This window comes from Microtus ochrogaster, chromosome 10 (assembly GCF_000317375.1).
Source record: "Microtus ochrogaster isolate Prairie Vole_2 chromosome 10, MicOch1.0, whole genome shotgun sequence".
Classification (NCBI taxonomy): domain Eukaryota; kingdom Metazoa; phylum Chordata; class Mammalia; order Rodentia; family Cricetidae; genus Microtus; species Microtus ochrogaster.
In genome coordinates, this window is record NC_022016.1 from 76,020,793 (window position 1) to 76,033,139 (window position 12,347).

Consider the following 12,347-nt stretch of genomic DNA (forward strand, 5'->3'; position numbering starts at 1 on the left):
AAATTATAGTGGTTTATTTATTAAAATGGTAAGTCAGATACTGACTTTTATATGTTAACTTCAGTTGGTTATGCCATATTCTACTAAGAAAGAAAAATACTTCTGTATATTTATTTAATTAAAACATATTACAAGCTTGTGCTACCACACCTAGCTAAAATATACTTTTAACAGCAAAACTGCTACTTTAGCCCTCCCCATATGTCTTCCTGCAGGTTATCATCACACTTCAAAGCTAAATTAACATCCTGAGTGTAACAGGCGGTACTCTAGGACCACAAGCAACTCTTGAGAGTATGTATGATGAACTCGACGGACAATGACATTACAGCAAACACATCTGAAGAGCTACACTAGAGCAGTCTCAGCAGCCACTGTTCTCATGGCATCGAGGCTGCTGGACTGGTTAGAATGACTGCCACTCCATCATCCTTCCCGTAAACAGAAGTGACATGTGGCGGATAGAATTCTGCTTAAGCATGGAAGTCCACATACCTCCTTTCACACCAGTGGAGATGAGGATGGGAGGAAGGCCATCTTCAGGAATAAGGTTCATTGCACTTCCAACAGGACTTCCAACCTGAGTTATGCTCCCAGAGAATAGAGAAATATCAGCCTAGGAGAAGCAACCATCAATGTGAACATTAGTGCATGCAAAACTTTAGTAATGTGTAATTAAAATGTAAGTAAGAATTTAAATAAAAAATTGAAATTTACTCTTTTTTTGAGACAAGGTCTCACTATATAGCCCTGGCTGTCCTGGAACTCATAAAGGTCTACCTGCCCCTGCCTCCCAAGAACTTGGATTTAAGGGGTGTACCACCATACCCGGCTACCCCTTGGACTTCTGGGACAGGATTGCTGGCCCAGGCTGTCCTCAAACTCACCTTATAGCTAAGGATGGCTTTAACTCTTGATCCTCCTACCACTTCAACCCAAGTGGTGGGAACACAGATATTCAATACAATGTTCAGTTTACATGGTGGTGGGATCTGAACCCTGGGCTTTATGCTTTAGAGGCAAGAATTTTATCAGCTGTGCTACAGCCCTAGACCCAGTGCAGTCAATCTTAATAAAATCCAACTACACTTATAACAAAGTCTGCAGACAATATGAAGATACATATCTGAACGAATATTTTTGAATGTAAATATAAAGCAGTAACAATTTTCTGGGAACTTTGTAAGTTCAAGCTTTATCCAACCCTAATGTTAACTGTGGTCTCTGGGTGATCATGATACAGGCTCACCAAGTATATCAACTTTTGATTCTGGAGAGACACTGATAATGATGGATGGATGACATATGAGGATGAATGTGAGAAATATCTGTATCTTCTTTTTCTGTTTTTGTTTATTTGTTTGTTTTGAAACATAGTCTTACTACGTAGCTCTGCCTATCCTGGAACTATGTAGACTGAGCTCATTTTGAACTCTGACTCCCAACTGCTAGAATTAAAGGCATGTATTACTATGCCCAGTTTAGTATTCTTTTCAATTTGCTATGAATAAAAACCACTCTAAAAGTTTTCATAAAAAATGTATCCAAACTCTTATCCTCTAATTAAATATGAAAAAGCCAGGGCTGGTGGCATAGGAATGTAATCCCAAATATTCAGGAAGCTGAGGCAGGAATATGGAAAGTTCAAGGCCTACCTGGGCCAAGAGTTAAATCAAATTTAGCCTGAGCAACTTAGTGAGCTCCACTCAGAATAAGCATTTCAGAAGGAGTGGATATATAGTTCAATGGTAGACAAGGCACTAGCTCCAATCTTATCCACCTCAACAACAAACAAACAAACAAATAAATAAATAAACAAATAAATAAAAAGGAGCTGGTATTTCTATGTTTCTTAATATTATGTCTTAAGGGGAAAAATCCTATTAGTTCCAAAACTGTAACTGAGTTCTACAGATATGAAAGTGAAGACACAGTAATATCTAGTACCTTAAGGTAAACTGTATGGTCCTTCCATCGAGAAGGCAAATGGTTTATTAATTTATTTAAACTTTGGTGACACTTTTTTAAAAATTTTAAATGGAAACAACAGGTTAGACGATCAGAGATGCTCGAAGACAAACGGGGTAGTTCTCCAGCTATGCTCACACTGCTCTATTCTTTCCTCCACAATATTCTTGAGCGGCCACACAGAACCCAGGAACATGATTTGAGAGCTAATTCATCTAGGGATCTTGATCCTTCTAAGTTAGGCCTCTCCCTTTAGCAGTAGCCTGAGCACACCTGAGAATCTTTCCCTTGGAAAAAAAATCTTTCCGCCGGGCTGTGGTGGCGCACGTCTCTAATCCCAGCACTCGGGAGGCAGAGGCAGGTGAATCCCTGTGAGTTTGAGGCCAGCCTGGTCTACAAGAGCTAGTTCCTGGACAGCTAGGACTGTCACACAGGGAAACCCTGTCTGGAAAAACAAAAAACAAAAAAAAAAAAAACAAAAAAAAAATCTTTCAAATATAGAGCAAACAAGCAGCTAACGCTGCCACATTTCTTTTACTTACACACAGACACAAATGAGCACTTGCCCTTATTAAACTATAGCCAAAGTACACTGGGTTTCACAAAGAAATCACTCAAATTAAGAAAAGACAGCAGACAGACAGCACCGTGCTGAGCAAAGCAGGAGTCACTTTTAGTTGTCCTCCTGTTTTCTTACCTCTGCTGGCAGAGGACTGGTGGTTACAGGCTTGACCGGGTCATGTGACACAGCCAGAGTTCCTGCAGAGGAAGTCCCATTCATTGTTAATTTGGCTGCATCAGCAACTTCTCCATTGGGCAAGATCCCATCAGCAAACCAAACTCTCCTCTGCTCTCGGGGCTGCGGCACTTGAGGGGCCAGGAAAATAAAACAGGCATCAATGTGACATTGATAGTGTTTCTAATGGCAAAGAAGAGGTCACCAACTCCAGAGGTTCAAGGAGGTCCCTACTTATTATCATCTTACCATTACATACAGGAGAACTGTGGCTGAATGGCAACAGTTATAATTAACAAAAATTCCTCTTTAAATATTTTTTTTCTACTGACAAAAGTTTAAAATGCTTTGCTTTAAAAATATAGTAATTCTTAGACACTTGTATGATTATGTTACAGTCTGTTCATCATCATCATCATGGAAAGAGTTTTAAATGCCCAGAAAACAGATTTATAGCAGGAAAAAAAAAGTCAAAAATAAGTCCCTACCTCCTAAAAATATGAGATCCACAGAAATTAAATACTTGCAAAAGGATATGGTCCTTCTAGAGGGCAAAGATGCTCTGAAGAACACTGAGGAAACACTGGCTAGTAAAGAAAGAGTTGGCACAGACATGTAAGAGCTGAGGCGCAAACTGACCAGATCTTTGGCTCAATGTAACTGAAGAGGAAAAAGATGATCTGGTGCTGGTTTGTACTTTAGTGAAAGGACAGGGGAAGCTGGAAAATCGCACTTGATGAAACTACGTCCTTAAATCCAGTTTCGGAAATCAGTCTGAACGGTTAAAACAAAGAGACTAGGGAAGAACAACAAAATGACAAATGAAGCAAAGAGAATAAGGATTCTAAGGAAGCCCGAACTCACAAAAATACAAGGAGTATCTACTCAGGGATGATCTGAAAGAGGAGAAGCAGCAAGAGTGGCAATCTCAATAGAGATCTGACCTTCAAAAGGAGCACCTTAACAAGGGAAAAGCAACACACTATGAGCGCAGACATAAAACTAATGAAGATATATAGACAAGGTCATTTTAAAGAAATATGTAATTGCTATGTTTACTATTCATATTCTTCTAAATTTATAGTGTGCCTTTCATCTGATACTATCATAATCATAAAGAAGTGACAACCCCAAAAAGTTGAGACTATAAGCTATCATATGATATAATCAGAATTAAAGCCCTGGACTTAAAAGTCTACAACTGAGATATTTTCATATTTTATAATGGATAAATTAGTTACAAAAAGAGAATACGGCAATGCCTATTCCTGAAAACAATACCAGAATGGCTTGGTCAGCAGGAAGAAGGCTCATTTTCACCACTTGGCAAACTCCTACCATGAACATTTAAGGAGCCTGAATCTAGGACTTTCCAGGATGGTGTCAAAGTCTACAACTCTTCTTAGGTCTATGTAGTGTAGCTAGGTCATTCTCAAGGTGGAGGGAAATGGGTATGCTTCCAGAGGTCCTCCAGAAGAGCAGGCAATACAGTTTGGTTTACTGGCCCACATATAATCTGGACATACTTCTCATCTCAGTCTTCTACTTTAGTAACAGAGTTTTTAAGAGTGGTGCTATAAATCAGCACATCAGCACCTTTCAGAGGAGCTTGGTGAAGGAAAGGAGAGAAGAGCACATGATCCCCTACCTTCTGTTCCAGGGTGCTTTAAAACTCCCACAGGTACCATCACAGTGGGAGGTGGAGAGCTCAGGGCTCCTGAGGCCTGAGCTTGCTGCAAGGGAGGGATAGTAGAACAGTACTCAGCAGGATTGTTAGGGTTAGGGCTCTGGCTTGAGGCACTCATCATGTTCTCCCAGGCTTGAGCTAAAGCAAATACAGACACAATCAATGTGAATGGATTGCAAAATATGGACATCAAGACCTTGACAATATTGGATAATAATTAACATTCCCAGTACGTCTCTCTTCCAGATAGTGAAGGTATTCTGGAGACAGATGGTTTTATTCAATAGGAGAGACCACTTAGCTAAGCAAATTATTTGATTGGATTAAATTAAAATAATACAATATTTAAAAATAGTAACTCCAGGACTGTTAGTACAGACTATTAGTTAAGGACTATGCCTATAGGTTTGTTTGTTTGTTTGTTTGTTTTTTAAAGGAGACCATGTATTTCTTAAGAAAGAGGAATATAGCATCAGACTTCAAAGATTTGCAACTGAGATAGCCTATAGGCATTTTCTGGTTTAATGCAGGGACCAAAAAATATAATTCTATTGTATGTGACTGTTTTAGTCTTATTTTTGAGACTAAAGCTTAGGAGTATACATCTCAGTATTTTTGTGATTTATGCTCTAATACAGTCATCACCTGTATAAAAATTTCCAGCAGTGAACCACTGCATATCCTTGGTGAGTTTCAAAAGCACAGGACTTACTTGAACATGAAAATGTGCCAATATCACGTAAGTGTGATCAACCAGTAAGATCACAAATACATTAAGAGTCTACGTTCCCTGTAATCGCATTAACTAAACAGTGACATATCAACTTTTTCTCTAAAAGTGACTAGGATGGATGGAGCTACAGAAACTAAAGACATCAAAACTTTATTTTTGAGGCACAGGTAATATATGCCCAGGAATAGAAACTAACTAATTTTAATTAAAGCACCTTTAAAACAAAAACAAAGCATCTCATCCAACATCAAAGAGTGATCCAAAAGTTGAATACTTATTTCCTCTAGGCTAGTAACAACAGCTGCGCTCATTTGAAAGCACTGGCAGGAAGAGGAGAGGAAGAGAACAGGAGAAAGGGAAAAGAGGGAACATTGAAAAGCATCAACTTAAATACTCAGAAAGAGACCAGGCTAAGCCATGCAAGAGGAAAGACACTGGCAAAACCAGAAGGAATTACCTTAGGATCCCCTGTTAAGGGCCTCCTTGGTTTAATAAAAAGTGAGTGATTTCATACGAATCCCCTGCCATTTCCTTCATCTTTAGCTATGCCAAGTTAAAAAAAATTGCTATCAAGTTGGAAGACCTCATCAAATAAAAGAGGTATTAAGTATTGCTAGTAAGCTGTATATTCTTGTCTGAGGATATGTGGTCAAAAATAAAAGCAGTAGAATAAAAATTGAGTAACTCAATGAAATAACCGCCATCCAAACAGTGATCCTTAAGAGTTGAAAGAATGATTCATGTTTCATCAAAATTCTAAGAATTCAGAAATGGGAGGAAATTGGGTAGATCATAGGATATTAGAACAGATCAGATTAACTGACATGCAATAGGTTAATAAGCCAGCAACAGGAAAACATCACTATGAGCAATGCAGACAGACAGAGCAGGAGGATCTGAGAGCAGATAAAATCTAGTCTCCAGGACGCCACTACTGGGACACAGGCAACATCGGTGTCCTGTTTCCACACTATGTCTACGTGGAATTGTTCTGGCAACTGTACAAAGAGAAATACTATCACCTGGTAAATTTCACTGCATTTCTTCAAGAGACTATTCAAAGATTTTAGTATTTTTGTTTGTTTGTTTTTTTCCTTTAACTAAAATGTCCATGGATTTATTTCTAGTCCCATATAAGATGAACACTGATTAAGTTTTATCTTCCTTCCCTTGGCTGTATTTTTTTCCCCAGGTAAAAACTGTTTTGTAGAAGCCACTGGCAAAAGAAGTACAAATTTCCGCTTGATGGGAACTACTAATATTTCTACTTAATACCACATTTCTATTCGATGCTAAAATATTTATTTTTAACAAAATAAAAAGTTCTGGGAAGGAGAACTTGTCTCAAATTTAATATCTTACAGCTTTGTGATCAAAGGCATCCCAACCTGCTGCAGGAAGGCTTACCCGCATACTGGGGCGTGGCCTCACAGACTATTTACCCAGATGTCAAAGCGCATCTCCTTCTCTCCTCCCCCTGGTCCCCATTTTGCTTGTTCGGATTGTTTGGATCTCATCTCCATCCACCATTCAAGCAGAAAATCCTGATTTGTAACTTTCCCCCCTTTTTTATAACTGTCTATCTCTCAGTTCTGAGCCAGTGTGAGATTTCTTTTAAGTGCTCGATACCTCTGCCTTCACCAACCCACCCCTCCTCACAGGACAGGGACACACAGAGCTGCACAACACCATTTTCTCGAAGGCTTCATTCTTCCCACAGAACTTATCTAGCTTTAGCCATCACTCGGTAATTTGACATGGGAATCTGCAATGCTAACGCACTTTCAAAACATGGAGATTAAGCTTAGGATTTCAGTTGCAGTTCTAAACTTGAGAAGGTGAACAGACAGTACAGGAATGGGCGGGGGGAGGGGAAGACTTCACAGGAATTCTCTCTTTCTCCCCCAGTGACTGCATTGATCTGTTTTAACACTTACCATTCATCAGCACTGAATGACAGATTACACACACTCTAGCTTCCTTTCGGTCCATGTATAGCAGTTTGCATTTCAGGCTACAGCAGGAGGCACAGAAAACCTGGGAGGAAAAAGAATATACTGAACTTGCCAGGATCACAGTATAAAAGAAGTGAACTAACACTGACCAATACTGATCAAGAGTGAACCACATTACCTATCATATAACAGAATCAAAACAGAAGTTCAGAAAGCTGGAATTCAAAATCAAGAGTGATATTTACAAGTCTATCAATAGCAAGTCAATAAAACTTGATGAAAATAAAAATATTGGCCACGGTTACACGGGAAATACATATCAAGGAAAAATAAAACAAGACTTTAGTTACCCTTAGGCAAATTTCTTATAACAGCAGTATTTAAGAAATTCTTGCACCTATTTCTGTTTGGAAAGGAGTTATATAGGAGAAGGAAATGACCAAAGATGGCAGGTTCTTGGTGTAGGAGGTCCTTCTGTCTTTGTGTTGCTTTCATTGGTTAATAAAGAAACTGCTTTGGGCCTGTTGATAGGTCAGAGCTTTGATAGGCAGTGAAGACAAAACTGAATGCTGGGAGGAAGAAAGCAGAGTCAGAGAGAAGCCATGGAGCCACTGGAGACAGACACTAGGAATTTTACCTGGTAAGCCACTGCCATGTGGTGATACACAGATTAATAGAAATGGGTTAAACCAAGTTGTAAGAGTTAGCCAATTAAGAAATTAGAGCTAATGGGCCAAGCAGTGATTCAATTAATACAATTTCTGTGTGGCTATTTCGGGGCTAAGTTATCTGGGCAGCCAGGATGAACAAGCAGGCCCTCCTTGCAACAGGTTCTGGTTTTGGGGGGGTGGTTGTTTTTTTGCTGTTGTTATTGTTTGATTTTGTTTTGGTTTTTGGTTTTTCAAGATGGGTTTTCCTGTGTAACAGCCCTGGCTGCTCTGGAACTCACTCTGTAGACCAGACTGGCATTGAACTCACAAGAGATCCACCTGCCTCTGCCTCCCAAGTGCTGAGTTTAAAGGTGTGTGCCACCACCACCCAGTCAAGTTTTGGGTTTTAAGTTCCATTTTCTATTACCTAATACGCACATCAGCTTGCTATGAAGGACAAGAATTAAGCATACAACTGAATAATAAAAACCAGCACAGCTGCAGCTATATCAAACCAAGGCAGACAGCAAAGCCAGCCAGCCAACCTCATTCTCATCTTCTGAGCTTAGCTGGAACCTTCATTCCTCCCTTTTCCAAACCATGAAAAATCTCCTCAGGTTCCTGTTAGGATGTATGTTCTTGAGGATTCGTTAGTCACTTACCACATAGCTCTGCAGAGGAAGAAAGCTGTTCCCAATAAACTCTACCCTAGTTTTCACGGCCTGGAACTATCTTATGCCTCTAAAGTTGAACCAAGAGAAGAAGGGTCAGACCAAATTTAACATTAGCTGTAGCAGCTTTCTTCCTACTAGGTAAAACTGACAAATCTAGCTATTACAATTACCAATTTAGTTTCCAAAGTTAGTTAGTCTCTCTCTCTCTCTCTCTCTCTCTCTCTCTCTCTCTCTCTCTCTCTTTCTTTCTTTCTTTCTGAGGGTTTCTCTGTGTAGTCCTGGCTGTCTTGGAACTCACTCTATAGACCAGGCTGGCCTCAAACTCAGGGAGATCTGTCTTCCTCTGCCTCCCAGTGCTGGGATTAAAAGTGTGCACTACCATGTTGCATTTTCAAATCCACTGAGATATTCATAGAAAAGAAGGTGTAGTGTACCTCACCCAGGAAGAAACTTGGGTTTTGTCTATAATTTTGTTGTTTGGAGAGTTTCACTCTGTAGCCAACACTGGCCTAGAAGTCATAGCAATCCTCCTGCCTCAGCATTCCAACTGCTGGGACTATAGATATGATCCATCACAGCCAGCTAAGAAACTGGGTTTAGCGGTGTGTTTGCTAAATTTTCACCACTGAGACAAAATAATTGGGAAAAATAACTTACGGGAAGGAAGATTATTTTGGTTCAGTTTCAGAGGTTTGGACCAATGAAACTGGAGGGCATTTGTCTGTATCATGGTGGCCAGGACCTAGAGAGGGAGGAGAATACCTGAGTTGCTGGCGGCTTACTCCTTATCCCCTCTAAAATCAGCCTCCTACCCATGAAACAATGCCACCCACACTGGGAGGGTGGCCTCAATTCAGTTAATGCTCTGTAGAAATGTCCTCAAATTTATACCAAGTGTTCTTTCCTTATTACCTAGGCAAGGCTTGAATCAAAGCACATTTACAATCAAATTAACCACCACAGACAGTTGGATAACATATTCAAGTTCACGGTAAACTGTAAGAATACTTAGCACTTTACATATGTTGTTTGGCTCACTTCACCTAAAAATGTCTATGAAGGACAGTCATTTACAGATAACAGTTAAGTAGCAGACAGGTATTATGGTCTTAAAGATAGTGTCTCTTCAAAAACATGTTAAGTATCCCCAAGTGATAGTGTTACAATATAGAACCTTTGGAGGTGCTTAGGTCATGATCCCTCAGTAGAGTGATAACAACCTTGGTGAGGGAAGATCAAGACTCTTTGTCTTAAACTCTTTTTTCTTTTTAAATGTATTATGTACACACATGCCAGAAGAGGGCACTAGATCTTGTTATAGATGGTTGTGAGCCACCATGTGGTTGCTGGGAATTAAACTCAGGACCTCTGGAAGAACAACCAGTGCTCTAAACCTCTGAGCGATCTCTCCAGCCCTTGTCTTAGACTCTTACGAGGTTGAGATTGACATTGTGCAACCCCCTCCAAATAAAACCACCATGGCTTAAATATGAATTAAATGCATTAAATGATAAATATGAATTAAATACATGTGCCTCTAGTATCTGCTCATTTAAAAAGTTGGTTCCCAATTGGTGATAGTGACGAGCATAGCACTTTTATGTTTAACAGGAGGAGAGCCAAGCCATGTGTGCTTAAAGCCTAGTTTCAGCTTTGGTCCTAGTTCTCTGAGTTCTCGCTGTCACTCAATGTAAGCAGCCTGCTGTTCCCGTTGTTACAGCTGTGAGTCACTTCTACCACTATGCCTTCCCTGCCATTGACAGACTGTATTCCCTGAACCAGAGCCAAAACAAACCCTTCCTCCTGTAACCATCTGCCAAGAGCAAACTCTTCTAAGGTGACACCTCTGTCTGTCCTGCATTTCACTACTGAAAAAAAAAAGCCCCCCCAAACTAGAATTTCCCCAGGAGTCTCACACCACTGGCTGTCCTCAAACTCAAGTGATCCACCCGCCTCTACCTTCTGAGTGCAGGTATTAAAGGCGTGTGCCACCACTGCCCAGGATTTCTTTCTTGAGTAACCTGACAAGCAAGCCTAGCCAAAATGGCAAGATCTGGACTGAGACATTCTCTCAATATACAATGTAGAGGGTTAGAGGAGATGGCTCAGTGGGTAGAGGCACTTGCTACCAACCCTGGCAACCTGAGTGTGAATCTCCAGAGCCCACATGGTAAGTGGAAGGCACAGACTCTGTAAGCCATTCTCTGATCTCCACGTGTGCACCACGGATGGACGGCATGCTCCTCCAACAATATTTGTTTTAAAATATAAAAGGTGGAGTGACTGAGAAAGACGCTGGGTATCTACTTCAAGCCTACAAAACCAGGTGCACACATGGGCTCCTGCACACACACAGCCACACACCAGTGAATATGAAAGATGCACAAGTACACATTACACACGAATACACCAAACAAACAACAGTGGAATACACCTAACACCAGCCTCTGGCCTCCACATGTGCACACAGAAGAGTGCACCTGAACACACACATTTACATATATGCATATGTACATACATACTCACCAATAAAAACATTTTTAAAAATTAAAATGCAGACAGTAAAAGTTGCGACCGCAATGTTTCAGAAGGAAGAACTCTATGAGGAGTTGGAGTAAAAGCCATTCACGCTTCATTCTGACAAAGTATCTGGGGACATTCTGCCCATGTCTGCAAGATCTGGGAAGGCTGAACTACAAATGAACTGATATTTGGGATAGTAAGTTACAAAATATTGTAAAACAATGCTTCAGTTTCAACTCACTGTTTAATTCAGACTGATTTAAAGTGAGAGAGTAAAGCTAGGTGAATGTGGTGCACACCTTTAATCCCTGCACTTGGGAGGCAGAGACAGAGTTTGAGGCCAGCTTGGTCTACAGAGTGAGTTCCAGATAAGCCAGAACTACACAGAGAGACCCTGTCTCGAAAAAATAAAAATTAAATTAAAATAAAGTGGGAGTACAGAGAATGGAGGAGAAACTATGAAAAACGTGCGTCTTGGAGAGGGAAGAGTGTGGGAAGGGTAGAATGGCAGGCGCAAGCAAAGCCGGTGTGGCTGTAAGAGCCACAACTAAAGAGAAGTCTCAGATTCTCCACGGGGGCTTGGGGATGGCTGCTAGAGGAGGTGACTATACTCAAGAAAGCTCCAGGCCATAAAACTGAAAGCTCATTTGAAAACTATTAATTTGAAAGGAAAAATGTTTGGAAACATGGGGCTTCCAGGATGTGCTGCTGGAGAACAGAGGCAGGAAGTGTTTTCCTGGATTCAGCTATAAAAGCACAGAGGCCACCGTGTCTGCGGTCAACAAGAGCCAGGCTTGTCTCAAGTGCACAGCAGAATTTAATATCATCAGAATGATTTGTTAAAGTTACAGGGTTGTGCTAAGGAGGCAAAAAAAAAGGTCAATTAGACCATGAACAGACCAGGAATAGAATGGTCAGGTTCTCTGCATGGAGCTCTTGAGTGAGCTGTGTATGAAGCTAAGAAATTGAAGTCTACATTGCAAAGGTAAACCTAGGATATCTAAATTCCAAATGTTGGTGAGCAAAGATGTAGGAACTGAGTGGAGCCAACCAAAAGAGAGATTATGTGATGTGTATTTACCGCATATATGCAGGTACCCATGCAGGCCAGAAGAGGGCACTGGATTCCTTGGAACTGGAGTTAACGGACAGTAGTGAGCCATCAATAAATTTTAGCTACTTGTAAATGTGCAAGTTAAGTACTATCCCCTCCATTTACAGATGCACAGAGTGCCTTGGCTAAAATAAAAAAGTAGATAAGTAGCCATAAGGTCATTCTAAACTAGATTACATTAATTCTAAATAAAGTTCAAGGCTGGCCAGCTAACCTATACTGCCAACTAGTATATCTCTAATATTTAAAATACTGATCCCACGGGGCTGGATAGCTCACCTATACTGCCAACTAGTATATCTCTAAT

The 12,347-nt window shown here is 40.4% G+C and overlaps 1 protein-coding gene across 5 annotated transcripts in view; it reads right to left on the reverse strand.

Annotated features, from left to right (window-relative positions):
- The window catches only part of Zfyve9 (zinc finger FYVE-type containing 9), a 147,038-nt gene that overhangs the window by 60,511 nt on the left and 74,180 nt on the right, over window positions 1–12,347 (reverse strand). For 4 of the 5 annotated variants that reach the window (XM_005353554.2, XM_026781976.1, XM_005353553.2 and 1 more), the window contains 4 exons: window positions 7,062–7,161; window positions 4,353–4,529; window positions 2,666–2,835; window positions 496–616 (listed from right to left, as the gene is read on the reverse strand). In XM_005353554.2, coding sequence (XP_005353611.1) covers window positions 496–616; window positions 2,666–2,835; window positions 4,353–4,529; window positions 7,062–7,161 — 568 coding nt within the window. The remainder of the gene's footprint in view (window positions 1–495; window positions 617–2,665; window positions 2,836–4,352; window positions 4,530–7,061; window positions 7,162–12,347) is intronic. The other variant, XM_013348544.2, reaches the window with a different exon arrangement.